General features: G+C 34.6%; 1 protein-coding gene across 3 annotated transcripts in view; it reads left to right on the plus strand.

Annotated features, from left to right (window-relative positions):
* Positions 1-22,885, plus strand: part of PIP4P2 (phosphatidylinositol-4,5-bisphosphate 4-phosphatase 2) — a 91,741-nt gene that overhangs the window by 66,430 nt on the left and 2,426 nt on the right. For all 3 annotated transcript variants that reach the window (XM_082364086.1, XM_082364088.1, XM_082364087.1), the window contains exons 5-6: positions 4,118-4,170; positions 22,738-22,828. In XM_082364086.1, coding sequence (XP_082220212.1) covers positions 4,118-4,170; positions 22,738-22,828 — 144 coding nt within the window. The remainder of the gene's footprint in view (positions 1-4,117; positions 4,171-22,737; positions 22,829-22,885) is intronic.

Genomic DNA, 22,885 nt, shown 5'->3' on the forward strand with positions numbered 1-22,885 from the left:
GAGCCTGCTTCCATTTCCAACATCCTGTCTTTGTGAAGCAGGGTTTTCTGCAGTGACAGCAACCAAAACGAGATTACAGAGTAGACTGGACATAAGCAACACACTTCCGGTGTCACTGTCTCCCATCAGCCCCCGATGGGACCATCTATTTGCAGTAAAACAAGCTCAGGGCTCCCACTGATTCCGCATTATGGTGAGTTGTATAATTATTTCATTATATATTACAATGTAATGATAATAGAAATAAAATGCACAATAAATATAATGTGCTTGAATCATACTGAAACCATCCCTTACCCCCTCCCCCCGGTCCATGGAAAAATTATCTTCCATGAAACCGGTCCCTGGTGCCAAAAAGGTTGGGGACTGTTGTATTACAAGATATTTGTGAAGTTTTCGTAAAAGTTCACATAGGAGCTTTTACTGGAATACTGAGACCTATGAGAGAATTATTCCCATGGATTAAGATAAAACAACACTATAATGGACTGTGTCCTCAACAATATTCTTTATTTATAATAACATAATACAATGTAATATAATATCACTGTTCTAATGCTAAAATTAAATTTACTAGGAATTCACACTATTCACAGTATTCATTTAACAGCCTGGCTGGAACCATGGATAATGTTGAGAAAAGCTAGATTTGTGCTTTCCAAAGTGTATTCATCAGAACACTCATTTTATAGGATAATAATAAGTGGTATGCCAGTAAAGAGTTCCAGGATCATTGGGAATTTCTAAGATTAAAAAATCAAGCAGAATTTTTATAGTTATATTCTTTAGCACTTTTATTATGTAATATGTTAAAATAATAATAATTAAATGATGTTAAATGATTAAATAATAATTAACTTAATTATTATAATTAAATTAATTAAACTTAATTTCTTATAATAAATAAATAATGTTAAAGTCCAAGAGGAAGTTTTATGTAGTATTTGCAAACAATTTTGAGGGGATTGTCTAGCCAGACCAATGTTTTAGGAGACATTGTTTAGAAAATAATTTTCCAGAAGAATAAAGGTAATACAAGCTAGTCCTCCATGAATGTAAAGAAGTTTCTTAAGACAACTGAACAACAGAGAGTTTAATATTGCATCTATGTGGGGCAGGTATTCACTGTTGTTGTTGAAAGGCAGGTCCACATTCTGTGTAGGGTTGACATTTTCCAATAAAATCTACACTATGTGCCTGAATAATAGATGATGGCTCAAACTTTGCCCTGAAGTGGGCCAGTGTAGTACCTTCAGACAGGTTCAGATTTTCTTCACTAGTTCATAGGGTTCTATGGTTTGGTGGCTTAGCAGAGAGTGGCAGCAGTTTTAACCTGAACATACTTTAAAATAATCACACCAGTTGCCTATTGTATCCATTAAAAAATAAAACCTAGTAGGGTACTATCAAATGACTAGTTTTAGCAGTATAACTTTCTTACATGCCTTCTAAAATCAATTTAAAAATATACCTCAGGGAAACTAAGTTTATCTGTTATACAGAATGATTAGAAATAAGCCAAATATTGGAAGACCTCTACTAAAAATAATTGGGTTTTAGAGAAGTTGCTTTTAATCGTTCTGATAGAAAATATCTATTTTTCACAATAACCAAAATATGGAAACAGCACAAATGTCCACAATGGATAAATGGATAAAAAAGATGTGGTACATATATACACAATGGAATATTATTCAGCCATGGGAAAGGAGGATATCCTACCATTTGTAACAACATAGAGGGACCTTGAGCACATTTTGCTAAGGGAGATGAGTCAGTCAGAGAAAGATGAGTACTGTATGATACCCCTTATATCTAGAATAGAAAAAATTCAAACCTGTGAAAAACAGGAAAATGGTGGCTACCAGAGAATGGGAGGTGGAGGATAAGATTGATAGTACAAACTTGTAACAATAAATAAGTCACAGGGATCTAATGCACAGAATAATGAATAGAGACAATAATATTGTACTATAATTATGTAATTGATAAATATCACTACAGAGGCAACCATGTTACAAGATATATATATATCAAAGTAATAGACTATATACATTAAATTTGTACAGTGTTACATATCAAATTTATTCAATTAAAAAAACAGGAAAAATTAGATTTTTTTTTCTATTGACACTTCAAGGTTTGGTAGTAAAATTTTAAGAGTGCAGAGGCTGCATTTTAGACAAGAGAATAGTAGTAAATCCTTTCAAAATCCCAGGTATTTGCATTCATTCAAATAGATTATGACAAAATTATTTCTAATAATAAATATTTTTCTATTCTTAGTTTGCTGCATTTAAGTGAGTACTTACAGATAACAACAAAACCAGATGTGTTAGGTTGCTGGCTGTATAACTTACTAATCATACAATAGAGTCTTAGTTGTTTGTTAGTAATAATTGAATTTATCATATATAATCTGTGCTAAAATGATAAAATTGGACTAAATAATCTCCCGTAGGTTGGTCATCTAAAATTCTAGATTTTCTGTGCCAGTGTGTTAGCCTTCAAGCTTGGATTTTGAGTTACTCTTCTCTTAAGGGTTTCATAATTGCTTCCTCAGCCACTTTGCTTCTCTTAACAATGAAAAACTTGTTTGTTATTTATGAATAAAATTTGAAATGGCATTACAAGTGCAACAACTATCCTAAAACTAATTTCAAAAACATGAAAAAGTACTTAGTAAGATTTCTGTATTCTTCACTTCTTAATGTTCTATGCCAATTTCTGTAGAAATCTATGTAAATCTGTTTAGCACATTAATTTAAACATTTTTACTATTAAGAATAAATTAACTTGTTATAAAATAAATAATAAAAGGAACAGTTAATGCTGCTTGAAAAAAAATGTAGCCTTCGTTTGGCATTCTCAGATATTGAAAAATAATCATTGTGAAAAGAGTGAACATTCATGTAAAGTTTCATTTCTAGTTTATTTACCTTGGGACTCTATATTCCTACTGTGATTGAGAGAGATTATTTCAAGGTTAAGTAACTTTCAGGAGGTTTGAAATAAAAATGAAGAAAAAGAAGTCCAAACAAACTCAGATTTATTTGTTCTTTTTTAAAAGCTAATCATTAAAAAATTAAAAAAAAAAATAGTCAAGTATCAGATACTTTCTGAAAGTTTTCCTCTATTATGTGGAAAACATTTGAATATGCATAACTTATTGAAGCCCTACTATACCTAGAACTTGAGAGTTATGAAGAAAACTGAGTGACCTGGAATCCTAAGCAAAAATTAATTTTAGTGAAAGAAAAGTTATTTTGATGATAAAACTGTTAATGTACTTAACGGAATTATACAAAAGAAATATACACTTTACAAGAAGATATATAGAAAAGCAAAAAATGGAAGGGGAGGAAGGTATTTTGAAATATATTTTTTGTGGTAAAGGGTTACTTTATTTTTTTTTTAATTTTTAAGTTTTACTTTAAATGTATATTGTACCTCCTTTCAAAGACTTTACTACCAGTAAGCTGTTTCAAGCATCTGAATAACAATACTGTGAGGAAGGTAGCCCATTTTATTACCTACATTGCAGGGAAGAAAATGGAAAGAAAGTTGTCTGTAGAAGGAATGTATTTTGTTACATAGAATAAGCAACTATAGAACAGAAAGCAGCTTCCTGACATTAGTTCTACCTGTATCTAATTTGTTTAGTTTATTTACTTTGTGCATTTTCTACATAAATAGAATAGTTGCATTTTTAGTAATGAGTCTAAATACTCATGTATTTAAAAAGCTAATCATCAATATTTAGAGGAAAAACAACATTGAAGGTACATGAAATATGTTTTTATTTTCTGGCAGTGGACTGAAACATAAAGCTGAATGAAATGACCCAAATTACAACATTACATCCAGTTTTCATTGTAAAGCAAACCTAGATTGCATCAGAACCTTGAAAAAATCATGGGAACTGTTTCAGAGGGGAATCCCAACCTTTATTTTAAGGGAGGGGGAGATGTGTTGGAGGGGAAAAGCTCATATAACTATGAAAAGGTTGATGGCTTCTGCTGTGATCCCTGAGGACATTTGAACTAAAAGAAACATCTTATCAGATTGGATAGTTTTCAGTTTTTGTTTTCAACCTCTCTTCTTATTTGTTTTACAGTGGATGGAACTAAGGTTCAACACTCTGGCAAAATGCCCACACTGCAAAAAAATGTAAGTTCTGTACCACTGGAAATACTGTTGGGAAATATTTGAGAACAATTTAAAGAGTTCAGAATTCTCACTTAAGTAAATTTTGATGTTAAGACATACTATGGGATGAATGCATGGTTAATATATTTATGCTTTTCAAGACTAAAAAAAGACATCTTTGAACTGATTAATCTATTCCATTTTGAAATTGAAATGATTGGATCTATTCTCTAAAGGTAAATCAACTTACCTTTAGACAAAGTGAAAATTACTAAAATTATCAGTAACCTGGTAATGATTTTCAAATGTTCTAAGTGGTTATAATCTGTTGCAAATAATCTAAAATTTATGTTTTTAAAATGGACTGTATAAAAAAATGGACTGTAATCTTGGAGAAAACCAAATTTTGGGGGGTTTATAATTAGGAAGTTGGATGGCAAAGTTTTTATAATTATTTATCTCTCTTCAGTCAATTTCTCTGTATTCCTAAATGGTGTACCTAAGGAAAATAACAAAAGGCAATATAAAAATGGGAGAAACTAGAAGACATTTTGATTAAAGACATTTTATGCCATCTATGTTGAGAGACCCCAAGTCACCCTAAGATTTTTTGACTTTCTAGGAGAACTAATAGGACTTAGTATACAGTTGTACTCACAGCTTTATGGTGAAAGTATGCAAAGCAAAATCAGCAAAAGAAAAAGGCATGTGGGGCAAAATCTGGAGGAAACCAAGAGCAAGCTTCTAATAGTCCTCTCCCAGTGGAGTCATAACAGGACTTCATTCGTCCAGCAATGAATTGTTACAACATATGTGAAATGTTTTTGACCAGAGAAGCTTATTAGGTCTAATTGGAGCTGGTCACATAGGCACCTGCCGCATAGCACATGCCACAATTCCATACTCCCAGAAGGAAAGCAGGTATTTGGCATAAGCCATATTGGTTGTACAAGTAATTTAGGCATAGCAACCCACTCTTATCAGTAAGGGAATAGTTAGAACTTTTTTGAAATCTAAGTTCCCAGGTGTCAGCCAAGGGCTTACCCTACAAGCCAACTTGTCTAAGGATAGCAGTGTTAGGCCTGCTATACTCTTTTCTGCACAGCATCTATTTTGATAATAAAATTCAAAAATTACTGTTTTCCACTTGCATGTGTGGAAAGTAAGCAAAGGAAATTAGACTGGAATGTTTTGATAATTAGTATTTAAAATAAAAATTATCAGCTCATAGTTACATTTTTGTGATCCTTAGAATAATATAAATACTATATCTATTTTGAGAGTAAAGTAATCCTAAGAGTGGTTTATAGGAGCATCTGCTAATCCAAACTCCCAATCCAACCCTCTCACCACTTGGCAACCACCAGTCTATTCTCTATGTCCCTGATTCTGTTTCTGTTTCATAGATAGGTTCATTTATGTCATATTTTAGATTCCACATATAAGTGATATCATATGGTATTTGTCTTTCTCTTTCTGATATACTTCACTTAGTATGATAATCCCTAGTTGCATCCATGTTGCTGCAAATGGCATTATTTCATTTTTTTCTATGGCTGAGCAGTATTCCATTGTATATATGTACCACATCTTTTTCTTTAAATCTTTTTTTTTTTAATATTTATTTATTAGGCTGTGTCGGGTCTTAGTTGTGGTGTGCAGGCTCTAGAGCACTTTGCAGCATGTGGGATCTTAGTTCCCCGACGAGGGATTGAACTTGTGTCCCCTTCATTGGAAGGTGGATTCTTAACCACTGGACCACCAGGGAAGTCCCTGTACCACATCTTCTTTATCCATTCATCTGTCAACGTACACTTAGGTTGTTTCCATGTCTTGGCTATTGTGAATAGTGCTGCTATGAACATAGACATGCATATATCTTTTTGACATACAATTTTGTCAGGATATATGCCAGAAGTGGGATTGCTGGATCATATGGTAGTTCTATTTTTAGTTTTCTGAGGAGCCTCCATAATGTTTTCCAAAGTGGCTGCACCAAATTACATTCCCACCAACAGTGTAGGAGGGTTCCCTTTTCTCCACACCCTCTCCAGCATTTGTTACTTGTAGACTTTTTAATGATGGCCATTCTGACTGATGTGAGGTGGTACCTCATTGTAGTTTTGATTTGCATTTCTCTAATAATTAGCGATGTTGAGCATCTTTTCATGTGCCTATTGGCCATCTGTATGGCTTCTGTGGAGAAATGTCTCTTTAGGTCTTCTCCCCATTTTTCAGTTGGGTTTGTTTTTTTGTTGTTGAGTTGTATGAGCTGTTTGTATATTTTGGAAATTAAGCCCCTGTCAGTCGCATCGTTTGCAAATATTTTCTCCCATTCTGTAAGTTGTCTCTTTGTTTTGTTTATGGTTTACTTTGTTGTGTAAAAGCTTGTTAATTTGATTACATCTTATTTGTTTACTTTTGTTTATATTTCTATTGCCTTGGGAGACTGACCTAAGAAAACATTTGTACCATTTACATCAGAGAATGTTTTGCCTATGCTATCTTCTAGGAGTTTTATGGTGTCATGTCTTACGTTTAAGTCTTTAAGCCATTTTGAATTTATTTTTGTGTACAGGGTAAGGGTATGTTCTAACTTCATTGATTTACATGCAGCCGTCCAACTTTCCCAACACCCCTTGCTGAAGAGACTTTTTCCTATTGTATGTTCTTGACTCCTTAGTTGAAAATTAATTGCCTGTAGGTGTGTGGGTTTATTTCTGGGCTGTCTATTCTGTTCCATTGTTCCATATGTCTGTTTTTGTGCCAATATCATGCTGTTTTGATTACTGTAGCTTTGTAATATTGCCTGAAGTCTGGGATGGTTGTGCTTCCAGCTTTGTTCTTTTTCTTCAGGATTGCTTTGGCAATTCTGGGTCTTTTATGGTTCCATATGAATTTTAGGATTATTTGTTCTAGTTCTGTGAAAAAGGTCATGGGTAATTTGATAGGGATCACATTAAACCTGTAGATTGCTTTCCATTTCTTTGAATCACCTTCAGTTTTCTTTATTAATGTTTTATACTTCTCAGCATATATGTCTTTCACCTCTTTGGTGAGGTTTATTCCTAAGTATTTATTTTTTGGGTTGTGATTTTAAAAGGTATTGTTTTTTTACATTCTCTTTCTGGTATTTCATTGTTGGCATAAAGAAATGCAACTGGTTTCTGTATGTTAATCTTATATTCTGATATCTCTCTGAATTCGTTTATCAGTTCTAGTAGTTTTTGTGTGGAGTCTTTAGTGTTTTCTATATATAGAATCATATCATCTGCATATAATGACAATTTTACCTCTTCTCTTCCAATTTGGATACTTTTATTTCTTTTTCTTGTCTGATTGCTGTTGCTAGGACTTCTAATACTATGTTGAAGAGAAGTGTGAGAGTGGCATCCTTGTCTTGTTCCAGATTTTAGCAAGAAGCCTTTCAACTTTTTGCCATTTCATTTTATATTGGCTGTGGGTTTGTCATGAATAGCTTTTACTATTTTGAGATATGTTACCTCTGTACCCACTTTGGTAATAATGTTTATCATGAATGGATGTTGAATTTTGTCAAAGGCTTTTTCTGTATCTATTGATATGATCATGTGGTTTTTGTCCTTTCTTTTGTTTGTGTGGTATATTACATTGATTTGCATATGTTGAACCATCCTTGTGAACTTGGGATGAATCCCACTTGGTCGTGGTTTATGATCTTTTTTATGTGTGGCTGGATTTGGTTTGCTAATATTTTGTTGAGAATTTTTGCATCTACATTCATCAAAGATATTGGTTTGTAATTTTCTTTTTTCATGGTGTCTTTGTCTTGTTTTGGTATCAGGGTGATGGTGGCTTCATAGAATGTCCTTCAGAGTGTTCCTTCCTCTTTAGCTTTTTGGAAGAGTTTGAGAAGGATCAGTATAAGTTCTTCTTTGTATGTTTGGTAGAATTCACCTGTGAAGCCATCTGGTTCTGGACTTTTGTTTGTAGGGAGTTTTTAAATTCCAGATTCTATTTCATTTCTAGTGACTGGTCTGTATGTTTTTAGAAGAATGTTCATTTCTCCTAGGTCTTTGAATTTGTTGGCCTATAATTGTTCATAGTATTCCCTTGTGGCTTTTTGTATTTCTGTGGTATCAGTTTTTATGTCTCCTATTTCATTTCTTATTTATTTGTATTCTCTCTCTTTTCTTCTTGGTGAGCCTGGCCAGAGGTTTGTCAGTCTTGTTTATCCTTTCAAAGAATCAACTCCTGGTTTTATTAATTTTTCTTTTTTTTAAAATCTCTGTTTTGTTTATTTCCTCTCTGATCTTTATTATTTCCTTTCTTCTGCTGACTCTAGGTTTTGTTTGTTCTTTTTCTAATTCTTTTAAGTGGTATGTTAGGTTGTTTATTTGAGATTTTTCTTGTTTTCTGAGGAAGGCCTGTACCTCTATGAACTTTCCTCTGATAACTGCTTTTGCTGTATCCGATAGGTTTTGTATGGTTGTGTTTTCATCGTCATTTGCCTCAAGGTATTTTTTTATTTTTTACTTATTTTTAAATTAATTTTTATTGGAGTATAGTTGCTTTACAATGTTGTATTAGTTTCTACTGTATAACAAAGTGAATCAGCTATACATATATCCCCTCTTTTTTGGATTTCCTTCCCCTTTAGGCCACCACAGAGCACAGAGTTCCCTGAGCTATACAGTAGGTTCATATTAGTTATCTATTTTATACATAGTATCAATAGTGTATATATGTCAATCCCAATCTCCTAATTCCCCCCAACCCCATCTTTCCCCCTTGGTATCCATACATTTGTTCCCTATGTCCGTGTCTCTATTTCTGCTTTGCAAATAAGATCATCTATACCATTTTTCTAGATTCCACATATGTGCATTAATATACAATATTTGTTTTTCTCCTTCTGACTTACTTTACTCTAGGTCCATCCACTTCTCTACAAATTATCCAGTTTCGTTCCTTTTCATGGCTGAGTAATATTCCATTGTATATATGTACCACATCTTCTTTATCCATTCCTCTGTTGATGGTCATTTAGGTTGCTTCCATGTCCTGGCTATTGTAAATAGTGTTGCAATGATCATTAGGGTGCATGTGTCTGTTTGAATTATGGTTTTCTTTGGGAATATGCCCAGTAGTGAGATTGCTGGGTCATATGGTAGTTCTATATAGGTATTTTGTTTAAATTTCATCTCTGATGTCATCATTGACCCATTGGTTTTTTAGTAGCATGTTGTTTAGTCTCCATGTAATCATTTTGTTCTCATTTCTTTTTCTGTGGTTAATTTCTAGTTTCATGCCATTATAGTCAGAAAAGATGCTTGAGATAATTTCTATACTCTTAAATTCGTTGAGGCTTGTTTTGGCCCTAGTATGTGATCAATCCTTGAGAATGTTACATGTGCCCTTGTTTTTTTTGGATGTCATGTCCTGAAAATATCAATTAAGTCTAACTGTTCTACTGTATCATCTATTATCTCTGTTGCCTTATTGATTCTTTGTCTGGAAGATCTGTCCATTGATGTGACTGGGGTGTTAAAGTCTCCTGCTATTATTGTATTCCTGTCAATTTCTCCCTTTATGTCTGTTAGTATTTGTTTTATGTATTTGGGTGATCCTGTATTAGGTACATATACGTTGATGAGTGTAAAATCCTCTTCTTGTAGTGGTCCTTTTATCATTATATAGTGTCCTTCTTTATGTTTCTTTATGGCTTTGTTTTAAGTTCTATTTAGTCTAAGTATTGTGACCCCCACTTTCTTGTCATTTCAGTTTGCATGGAATATCTTTTTCCATCCCCTCACTTTCAATCTATTGTGTTCTTTGCCCTAAAGTGAGTCTCTTGTAGGCAGCATATCATAAACTCTTGTTTTTTTTTATCCAATCTGCCACTCTCTGTCTTTTGATTGCAGCATTAAGTGCATTGATTTATAAGGTACTTCTTGATAGATATGTATTTATTGCAATTTTAAACTTTGTTTTCCCATTGATTTCATATTTCTTCTTTATCCCTTTCTTTTTCTTTTTGTTCTTACTTTTGTAGCTTGATGATTTTCTTTTGTATTATACTTATGTTCTCTTCTTTTTGGTTTTTGTAAATCTATGGTATGTTTTTGATTTGTGGTTACCCTGTTTATCAACTATGTTAACCCCTTCCTATATCTACTTGCCTTAGACTGGTAGTCATATTGGCTCAAACACATTCTAGGGAAAAAAATCTACATTTTCTTACTATCCTCCCCCACATTTTATGATTTTGATGTCCTCTTTTACATCGTCATGTTCATCCTTTTGCTGTTCATTGTGGTTATCATAACTTTCACATAAAAATTTTTTTATTTTTTTTTAATCTGTGTACTGGCTTATTTAAGTAATTTATTTTCCAATTGTGATTTTCTCTTTTCTATAGATTCTTACTTCTTTTCTATTTAGAGAAGACCTTTCAATATTTCCTTTAGGATAGATTTAGTATTGCTGTATTCTTTTAGCTTTTGCTTGCCTGAGAAATTCTTTGTCTCATCTTCTATTCTAAATGATAATCTCGCTGGGTAGAGTATACTAGTTTGCAGATTTTTCCCTTTCAGGACTTTGAGTATATCTTGACACTTGCTTTTGGCCTGCATCACTTCTGTAGAGAAATCAGCCTTTTTTGGGTTGCCTTGTAATTAACTCTTTGCTTTTCGCTTGCTGCCTTTAGAATCCTCTATCTTTAACTTTTGCCATTTTTGTTATGTCTTGATGTAGGTCTGTTTGGGTTTATCTTTTTTGGGACCCTCTCTGCTTCCTGTACCTGGATGTCTGTTTCCTTCTTTAAGTTTGGGAAGTTTTCAGCTATAATTTCTTCAAATACATTTTTGATCCCCTTTTCTCTTTCTTCCCCTTCTGGAATCCTTATTATGCATAGGTTGGCATGCTTTATATTATCCCATAGGTCTCTTACATTGCTTTCATTTTTTTTTCATTTGGCTTTCTGTCTTCTGTCCTGATTGCATGATTTCCATTATTCTATCTTCCGGGTCACTTATTCGTTCTGCATTATTGTGTTATGTATTACCTTTAGCTCAGCTCTTGTCTCTGCAAATGAGTTTTCTAATTTTTCTTGGTTCCTCTTTATAGTTTCTAGTTCCTTTTTACAATACTCTGCATTTCTGTTGATAGCCATTCTTAATTCCTTCAGTATTTTCATTATCTTCTTTTTGAAATTTGTATCTATTAGACTGAAGAGGTCTGCTTCATTGTTTGTTCTTTCAGGGGTATACTCTTGGTCTTTTAACTGGGAGTGGTTCCTCTGCTTTTTTGTTTTACTTATATTTCTCTTACTCTGTGAATTTAGGAGAAACAATTATCTACTGTGGTCTTGGAGGGCTATTTATATGTAGGGTTGTCCCTGTGTAGCTTGTGTGGGTTTAGTATGTTTGGTGCAAGGGCTGTTTTTAATATGGATGCCTGTTACTTCTTTCTTCAGTGTGTGCTGGTTGTTATTTCCTTGACAGGGGGTGCTGGTTTAGGTTGCTGGTTTCTGGTCTTGGGGTTTTTGGCAGCAGGGGGTGGCTCAGGCACACCCCCTGGGGCATGCGATGGGAATGGAGGTGGCTTACAACCACTCCTGGAGTTCAGATGGGTGGTAGTGGGAGCCCACAACTACTCTTGGGGTCTGGGAGGGCGTTGGTAGGGGGAACATGACCACTCCTGGAGTCCAGAAGGGCATCAGCAGGGACCCACGACCATTCCTGTGGTCCAGAGGGGAGTCAGCAGGGGGTGGTAACCACCCCTGGGGTCCGGGAGGGTGTTGGCAGGGGCCCAGCGACCACTCCTGGTGTCTGGGCAGGCTGCAGTGGAGGCTCAGGACCACCCCTGGAGACTGTGCAGGCAGTATCCTGCCTCTGCGAGCACGTGCACAGGGAAAAAAGCTACAATCCAGGTCCCGTCCCTCCCTAGTGCAGTCCCCAAACAATGGCGACTGGCCTCTAAGGTGGCCCAGGCTTCCTTGGCGTACACCCCCAGCAGTGGTCACACTGGATTCCAGCCCCCCCAGTCTGTTTCTACACAGCCAACCCCAGTCTTCTCCCTGGTTCTGATCTCCAAAGCACGAGTTCCAGCACACAGTCCCTGCCAGAACCAGAAGATGGGCGTGCCAGGCTGGGCTGCTGCAAACCAGCTACTAGTGTTGTCCTTGGAGGCTCTGAAGCTCCCCTTCAGTCCCGGCTGATCTCCCCACTGCTGAAAGGGCTTCCCAGGGTGCAGGAATCTTTCCTCTTTCACAGCTCCCTCCCAGGGGCACAGGCCTGGTCCTGATTCCTTTTTCACTTTCTTCTTTCTTCTTTTTTTTTTTTTTTCTGTTTTCTTTTTTCCCACCCGGTTACATGGAGATTTTCTTGCCCTTTCAGCAGTTTGAGGTTTTCTGCCAGCATTCAGTAGATATTCTGTGAGAATCGTTTCATGTGTAGATGTATTTTTGTTGTATTTGTGAGAGAGGGTGAGCTTCATGTCTGAGTACTTTGCCATCTTGATTGATCTCCCCACTTGCAAATTTTAATAGATCTGTTCAATCTTCATTTTCTTGTTTTCTCTTTAGTATTTGGTTCTGTTGATTACCCTGCTTTTTTTCCTTAAAATTTGTTCTTCTTTTGGTTTCAGACGTCACTTTCTCCTGGTTTTCTCCCACTTCTCAGAACATTCATTTGCTATCTCCTTTCTTGGCTCCACTTTCTCTTCCAAGTCATTAAATATTGCTATTCTCCAGGATTGGAACCTAATCACAATATATCTGTGCTTTCTCATATGTTTTTATATCATTTACATGCCACTAAATCACAACCAATATACCATTAAATCACCCCAGACCTCTCTTCAGACCTTCAGATGTAAATATACAATCTGTATTCACCATTTGCCTGTAGTTATTTCAACCTGGTGTACCATAGGCATCTCAAACAGAATATATCCAACTTGCCCACCCCACTCTGCAAACTAATTGTCCTTGTGTTTTGATGAATAACTTACATTAATGAATGTTTTGCTATCTGCTCAGCTGACCAAGCCAGAAATCTGAGTGTGTCTTTATTCACAATATCCAAATGGAAACAGGTCCTGTCAATTCTGTCTCTTGACATTTCAATTCTGCTCTCCTATTCTTACTATTTCTATTATATATAGTTCAAGCATTCAGGATCTCTCACCAGGACTACTGCAATAGCTTTCTAATTTATCTCTTGGTCTTCAGCCTTATAGTTCTCTTCCAGTTTATTAGAGTAAAGGTCTCCAAGTGAAAATATGATTTCAAACTCTCTGGCTTCAAACCTTTTAGTAGCTCCCAAATTCATGGCCATAGCATACAGCTGTGCAGGTTGTATATTGCACAACCCAAGGAGGTGCCGTTGCCATTGCTATTTTAGGTTTTTCTATTAGTGCCATATGAAGTATGCTAAGGAAAGATATTTTCTACTTATTGACATAAATGCATCATATAGACTATTACAGGCCCATTGCCTAAAATCCAAAATCAAACTCGAAACTTCTTATCAAGATTTATACAACCCTCCAAGTTTAGATATTTGCCTAACTTCTCTAGTGGTATCTTTATTATGTTTTCTTCTACCTCTACACACACCACCAGCCTCAACAAATTCTTCTACTTCCATAAATATACAAGAGAGTTTCTTGCTTTTGTCCCTTAATCTCCTGCTAGGCCTGGAGTGACCTGGCTCATCCCTTTCTCATTCCTGTTTACTTGGAAAACAACTACTTAACCTCACAGATTAGCTGAAAAGCCCTTTAATTTTACTCACTTACAGAAACCTTCTCTGGAAGAAAGGTTATTTTGCTGCTTGTTCCTTGAACAAAAGTATTATTTTTTCTAGTTGAACAATGCTACTGTTAGCAGCTAAGATGACTTACTCTCCCATCTATTCACATCTTACCCTGTCCTTAAGCTTCACCTAATAAAGCCTTCCCTGGCTACCTTATCTGAAAATTGTGCTTAAATAACACTGCTTGGCACCATCTTTATTTTCCTGGTGTCCTTCACAATGCTAGTGTTTCACAGGGGAGTGTTATGAAGGGGGAGGTAAATAATTTGAAGGGTGAATAATCAGATGTTTGAGAAAACTTGCATGATCTTTTCCTCTTGGATAGTCAGTGTCCACACTTTTGTATATTAGAGGCCCTTGACTTTCACATCCAATAATATGAAAGACTAGTTAACTATTACAAATATCCTTTTAAATGCATTGTTCAGCTCATATGAAAGTTAAGAAAATCCCCAGGGAACAAAAATGGAGAGCAAATGACCACCAGCGCTGTCCTAAGGGTATTTATCAATACTAGGGACCCAGAGACTAGGGTTTCACTGTTCAAATGAAGAATGAGAGAGAAGGTCTTGGTCTTGCAGAAGGTGGAGATTTGGAATACCATCCCTCCCCACCTCCAATAAAGGACTATTCTTCATGAATAGAGTAGGTCAAGGAAAATGTCCACCAGAAAAGGAAGAATACACATGGAAATTTTTATAAGAACAGTGAATTTCAGGTTTATATTTTACCAGGTTTATATGGTATAAGAAAACCCAGTGCCAGAAATCATTTTAAAGTGGTTTAAGATTGGTATCATTCTAGGGAGCCTGGGAAAAGCAAATGAAAATTCTCTGTGGATGAAGACATTCCTAAACCATGCCTGCTAGGATTTCTTATATTAAGGTCTGTCAAAATAAGTTCTCAACAAAAGTACCAACATGAGGAAACAAGATACAATAAGCAGAATTGACATTGATAGCAAACAGCATAATTAGACTTCTAGGAACTTCAGATATTATAATGTTAGGTATAGAATATGTTATAACCATGTCTAAAATGTTTTTTTTTTTTAAATAGAATTAAGAGAAGACAGATAAGAGTCTATAAGAAATGACCTGGGCACATACAAAAACCTGTACATGAATGTTCATAGAAACTTTATTCTTAATAGCCTGAAACTGGAGACAACCTAGATGTCCTTCCATGGCTGAATTGTTAAACAAACTGATTTACCCAGACCTTGACATACTATTCAACAGTCAAAGGAATGAACTATTGTTCATCTATGCAACCGTTTAGGTGAATCTTTGGGAATTTATGCTGAGTGAAAACCAGTCACACAAGGTGGCCTACAGCATGATTCCTTTTATATAACAGTTTTGAAATGACAGAATTTTAGGAATGGAGAACAGTTGCATGATGGTGTGGTGAGTACAGGGGGTGGGTAGGCAAGAGGGAGGTGAGTGTCGTTATAAAAGGATCCTTGCAGTGATGGAACTCTTCTGTATCTTAACTGTGGTGGTGGGTACATGAACCTCCACATGGGATAAATTGTACAGAATTAAATATACACATACACACAAATGAATATAAGTAAAACAGGAATTATGAATATCAGTGGATTGTATTAATGTCAATACGCTGGTTATAATATTGTACTGTAGTTTGCAAGATGTTACCACTGGGGGAAATTGGGTAGAGGATGAATGAGAGTGCTCTGTATTATTTCTTATAACTGATTTTGAGTCTACAATTATTTAAAAATATAAAATTAATTAACCCAAACAATAAGCAGGCAGGTTTTGAAAGATACAATAAAACTTCTGGAAATTAAAAATTACAGAAATGAAAATACAGTGGAACAAGTTAAACAGCAGATCAGATTAAGTTGACAACTAAAATTGTGGATTGGAAGATAAAGTAAATTACCTAAATCCATCAGAGAGGCAAAGATGAAAATAATATTAAAAGAAATAAATATAAGAGCATCTGATATATTTCTGATCTAGAAGGAAAAACTAGAGAATGGGATAGAGGCATTTTGAAGAGATAATCCCTAAGGATTTTCAGATCTATGAAAGATATGAACCTGTAGATTCAAAAGGAACAATGGAATCCAAGCAGAATAAACAAATATGTTATAGTGAGATTACAGACAACCTAAAATAAATAGAACATATTAAAAGTCAGATTTTTAGTGTGAAAAAGATAGCAGCAAATGTCTCAACTGCAACAATGGAAGCCAAAAAGTTTAAAAATACTTCAAAGTTCTAAGAGAAATTAACTGTAAAATCGTCTAAACCATCACAGACTAATGAAGGTAAAATAAAGATATTTGCAAATGCAGAACCAACTAACCAGCAGTAACAACCAAAACAGACTGGTTACCATTCTGATACCCTCACTAAAAAATTGATAAAAGATGAATTTAGGGAAAATATCCCTGAAGAAATTTCTGCTCTGCAAGAATAAGAAAGTATAAACCAAGAAATTCTAAACATTCATCAGGAACACTAACTATATAAAATACCAAAAACATAACAGTAATAGTATTAATGCTAACAAATTGGGAGAAACAAAAATGAATTGAATTGAAATATTGGGACTTCCCTTGTGACGCAGTGGTTAAGAATCCACCTGCCAATGCAGGGGACACGGGTTCAAGCCCTGGTCCAGGAAGGTCCCACATGTGGAGCAACTAAACCTGTGAGACACAACTGCTGAGCCCACATGCCACAACTGCCGAAGCCTGCATGCGCCCCCTAGAGCCTGTGCTCCACAACAAGAGAAGCCACTGCAATGAGAAGTCCATACACTGCAACAAAGAGTAGCTCCCGCTTGCCTCAACTAGAGAAAGCCCACATGCAGCAACAAAGACACAACACAGCCAAAATTAAATAAATAAATAAATAAATAAATAGATAGATAGATAAATAAAAGAATTGAACTGAAATATTGAAGAACAAGAACATGTAAGATGGGAGTGGAATGTTTAGAGTTAAAGCTTTCTAAGATCTTTGCATTTATTGGGAAGATAGATTTACCAAATGATTTTAGTTTTTAAAAGGTATGCATATTAAAAATTTAAGTGCAAGTGCTAAATAAATAAAAATAAATTGTAAAACTTTCTAAATAGTAGGTAGAAAATGAAATAACAGAATCATAGTCAATCCAAAAGAAGTCCAGAAAAGGGGGTAGAAAAGCAGATAGAGAAACAATAGAAAACCAAAATAACATAGAAGGGATAATCAATATATATTAGTTGTCAGAATATATATAATTAGACTAAACTTGTCAATAAAACTTGCGAGAAATTATCAGACTAGATTTAAGTACATCTGTATGCAATTTGAAGAAGAAACACATGAAATATGAGAACATAGAATGAAAGTAAAAGGTGAAACCATGAAACACTAACCAAAAGGAAAGATATACCAGGCAAACACTAACCAAAAATAAAATAGCAATAGTAATATTAGTTAAAATAGCAAAGACTGCTGTTCTCTTTTTCCTTGCAGTAGAACTGTCAGTCTTAATGGACACCGAGCTGGAGACTGCATTTCCTAACCTCTCTTGCAGATAGTTGTGACCATGTATTTATGTTAGGGCCAATGGAATATGAACAAAGTGATGAATACATCTTCCTGATACTCTCCTTAAAGACAAAAACTGTTTGGCCTCCTTTTCTCTCTCTTCCTCCAATTACTTGGAAAAGGCAACTGTAGCAGAAGACTTGTTACCATATTGAGTCAATGGCAGTCATAGAACAGATGTAAAAAGAATTATTGTCATTATGGTCACTTCATCAGAAATATAAAGTTTGAACTTGAGTGCAAAAAATAATCTAACTTTGAAATATGTAAAATAAAAATAGATAATTATAAGGAATCTGCTCTTGTAGATCGACATAAATACTATTGACTGAAAAAAAAATGCACAATCTGAGAGTTGTGAGTTTTTATTGGGGGCATAATGAGGACTATAGCCCGGGAGACTGCATTTCAGATAGCCCTGAGAAACTGCTCCAAAGAGGGAGGGTGGAAGGTCAGTATAATGTGATTTTGGCAATGGGGGAGTACACGCAGGCAAGCACATATTTTTTGCAGTAGGTTGCTGCTAGTCTCATGAAGATTACCACTAGTCACAAGGAGCAGACATCACCATGAAGGATTTTAGTGCTTTTCTAGATACAAGGAGATAGAAGAATTGGGGTCATAAAATCTGAAAATATCTAACTATCTGAAGACCTGTTCTGCCAGTTTTTCCCAGAGGACAAAGTGCCTCATTCCTGAACTCCACCCTGAACTCCTTTCAGGGGATGTTGAAGGTCAGCAGCTGCAGTGGCTCATGATTTAATCCTTGTAGAGGTAGATGACAAGTGCCAATTTGTAGTTGGCAATACAAAAAGCAAAACTGTAATATTTTTAGAAGAAAAGATAGAAAAATATTTTTATGACAGAAGTAGGAAAGAATTTCCTAGACAAGGCATAAAAAAGTACTAACCTTAGAGGAAAAGATTGATAGTTTTGACTATATTAGAAATACTTTGTGTTACATTGGTATCATTAGTAAATACTCGTGATCAAAATATGTTATTAAAGTTGAATTTATAAAAACAGACTATAAGAAGATATGTGCAGTATATATAGCTGCATGGAATAGTATGCAGATTATATAAATGTCATCTATGAATCAGTAAGTTAAAGACAGCCCAAGACAGAGACAATAGGTATGAACAAGCAATTAATAGAAAAAGAAAACCAGTAGTCAACCTGCATTTGAAAAGATGTCTAACGTCACTGCAAATTATGGATATACATAATAAAATCACAATGAAATACCATTCACACTCGTGAAATTGTCAAACATGAGAACAATACCAAGTGTTGAAGGGTTAATGAGGATGTAGGTGGAGCAGTGGAAGCTCTCAAATAATGTTGGTGGGGATATAAATTTGGCATTTGTTAAAATTAAAAACATGTCTACAGTACTACCCAGCAATTCTATTCCTAGGTATATGTTTGAGAAATTCCTGCATATGTACATAAGGAAACATGTAAAAGCAAATTCAAAGTAGCCTTGTTATAATAGCAAAAACATTTAAAACAAAACAAAACAAAACCCTGACTGCCCATCAACAGGGAGAATGAGTAAGGTGTGTTATTCCATATAATGGAAGATAGTTGTGCAAATGAATGAAGTAAGTTTCCACGTATGACTATGGAAGAGTCTCATGTAGAGTATTGAGGGAATAAAAAAGCAAGTCACAGAAGCATACAGTTTAACACATGTACGTGTAAAGTTTTAACACTTGCAAAACAATACTATATATTGCATACAGATACCATATTTGTATTAAATGTATAAGAGATTTTATTATGCATGTGATAGGTGTTTTGTCATTGCCTTCTCCCTATGATAAGATGACACTTGGGTTGTAGAGTAGCAGTAGGTTATTTCTTTCCTGGGAAGATTTTCCAGAGGTAGTGACTATTTAAGTTGAGTGATGAAAAATGAGCATGGGTTTTCTAAGTAGAATTCATGCACTGAAATTAATATACTAAAGTGTGTTCCTTTGGCTCACAACAAAACTGCTCTGATATTCACTTAGAACATTTTGACTTATTGAGTATATTCTAGCAAATTTAGTTGCCTTCTAATCCATGGTAGATTAGACTGCCAGAGGCAGATACATAGGTAAATGAGAAATGGTGGCCAGCTGTGAGATATAAGGCAGGAAAAATCACCAAATGCAGACATAGTTATTAAAACTAAAAGCAACCTAAGGCTAAATGTAACATAAAGGCAATGAATCACAGATGCCCTAACAACTCCAGATAGCAGGCTGTACACTACTGCAATTAATGATGACCCCCCAGATCATCCACATGTTTCTGTTTTTGTTCAAGTATTCAGGAATTTTTATGATACATATTTGCAATAATAGTCATCAATTTTAAAAAAGATTTGGGACTTGAAGCTATTTTTCTATTATGCAAAATTAACCTTTTGGAATAGCACACTTCTAAATTATGCCTAGTAAATGATGCATTTCTGTGTTTCATTTATTCAATAGACATTCCATGAGTAATTTACCATGTGGTAGGCATAATGTGGACACTGGCCATACACAAACAAATCAGATAATTATATCATCCACTAACACAATGTGTGATATATGATATGTGTTAATATATGTTTGTTTAGGAAGAGAAGGAAGTGCTAATTGGCTTTTTGATTTTTACTATACTTTTATCATTTTGAAAATTTAAAAAATTAGAAGTATAGAGAATTGAAAACTATTGGATTTGGAATTTCAATTGAGAAATATATTTTATGAATTTCCCATAGGCTTCTTGCAGTATGTATTAAAAGATTTTTAAAAGTTTAATCTCTTTAATTTTGTAATTCTGATTCTAAAAATTTATCATAAGAAAACAATGAAAAATAAGCACAATGGGAAGAATTAATATTGTTAAAATGGCCATACTACCCAAAGCAATCTACAGATTTAATGTGATCCCTATCAAATTACCCATGACCTTCTTCACAGAACTAGAACAAATAATCCTAAAATTCATATGGAACCATAAAAGACCCAGAATTGCCAAAGCAATCCTGCAGAAAAAGAACAAAGCTGGAGGCACAACCATCTCAGACTTCAGGCAATACTACAAAGCTACAGTGATCAAAACAGCATGATACTGGCACAAAAACAGACATATGGATCAATGGAACAGAATAGAGAGCCCAGAAATAAACCCACACACCTATGGTCAATTAATCTTTGACAAAGGAGGCAAGAATATACTAATAGGTAAAAAGACAGTATCTTTAGCAAGGGGTGTTGGGAAATTTGGACAGCTGCATGTAAATCAGTGAAGTTAGAACACACTCTCACACCATTCACAAAAATAAACTCAAAATGGCTTAAAGACTTAAACATAAGATATGACACTGTAAAACTCCTAGAATAGAACAGGGGCAAAACATTCTCTGACATAAATTGTACCAATATTTTCTTAGGTCAGTTTCCCAAGGCAATAGAAATAAAAGCAAAAATACACAATTGGGACTAATCAACCCTACAAGCTTTTGTACAGCAAAGGAAACCATAAAGGAAATGAAACCTTACAGACTGGGAGAAAATATTTGCAAATGATGTGACTGATAAGGGCTTAATTTCCAAAATATATGAACAGCTCATACAACTCAACAACAAAAACACAAACAACTCAAATTGAAAAATGGGCAGAAGACCTAAATAGACATTTTTCCAAAGAAGACATACAAATAGACAACAGGCACATGAAAAGATGCTCAATGTCACTAATTATTAGAGAAACGCAAATCAAAACTACAATGAGGTACCACCTCATGCCTGTCAGAATGGCCATCATTAAAAAGTCTACAAATAAATGCTGGAGAGGGTATGGAGAAAAGGGAAGTCTCCTACACTGTTGGTGAGAATGTAAGTTGGTGCAGCCATTGTGGAAAACAGTATGGAGGTTCTCAAAAAACTAAAAATAGAATTGCTGTATGATCCAGCAATCCCACTCCTGGGCATATGTACAGACAAAACTATAATTCAAAAAGATACATGCACTCCTGTGTTCATAGCTCTATTCACAATAGCCAAGACATGGAAACAACCTAAATGTCTATCAACAGATGAATGGATAAAGAAGATGTGGTACATATATACAATGGAATACTACTCAGCCATTAAAAAGAATGAAATAATGCCATTTGCAGCAACATGGATGCAACTAGTGATTATCATACTAAGTGAAGTAAGTCAGAAAGAGAAAGACAAATACCATATGATATTACTTATGTGTGGAATCTAAAATATGACACAAATGAACCTATCTATGAAACAGAAACACACTTGTGATTGCCAAGGTAGTTGGTGGGGGGGAGGGATAGATTGGGAGTTTGGGGTTATCAGAAGCAAACTGTTATATATAGAATGGATAAACAACAAGGTCCTACTGTGTAGCACAGGGACCTATATTAAATATCCTGTGTTAAACCATAATGGAAAAGAATATAAAAAAGAATGTATATATATGTATAACTGAATCACTTTGCTGTACAGCAGAAATTAACACATTGTAAATCAACTATACTTTCATTAAAAGAAATAAGCACAATACTTTTAGATGTTGCTTAGCTGGCATTATTTCCAAGAAGGAAAAGGTGTCCAGTACTAGGGAATTTGTTAAGTTATGTTATATTCATCTATCAGAATTCCAGTTTGAGAATAGTTAATGATGTAAGAAAATGTTTATGCTAAATTGGTAAGTTGTAAAAAATGCCTGGAGAAAAATAGCGGTATTTATGGTAGTGGAATTACAGGTAATTTTCCTTTTCCTTTCTATTCTTTATTCTTATTTTCCAAATTTTCTACACTAAACATATAGCAATGGTTATAAATGTAAAAAAAAAAAAAAATCAATTTCTATTTGTAAGATAGCACTGATTTTTCCATTCTGGAATAGATTGTTTTGGAAATAAATTTTTATCTTGGATGATCATTATTGACCATAGTGGGTTTTTTTGGACTTTGTCAGTGACCAAGACTTGAATTTTGTTTAAAGCCACAATAATTCACATACAAATTCACCAGGTATGATTTAGATCACTCATTAAAAATATTATTATGTACGTTTTTGTTTCTCAAGTTGAATAAATAAATGGAAATATATGTGTTATTAAAGCCATAGATAAGTATTCACAAAGATGAAATGGAGAATCTTCATGTAAATACTTAATATTCTTTTTTGTTCTCATGAATTTGCAGTTCCTCTGTGGGTAGTGCACTTCCTCGAAGACGTTGCTGTGCATATATTACCATTGGAATGATATGTATTTTCATTGGAGTTGGATTAACTGTGAGTATTACTCTACTCACTGTTAGAATTCTTTCTTCTTAACTTTATTCAGTAGTA

The sequence above is a fragment of the Balaenoptera borealis genome (genome assembly GCF_965194805.1).
Source record: "Balaenoptera borealis genome assembly, chromosome: 17".
Classification (NCBI taxonomy): Eukaryota; Metazoa; Chordata; class Mammalia; order Artiodactyla; family Balaenopteridae; genus Balaenoptera; species Balaenoptera borealis.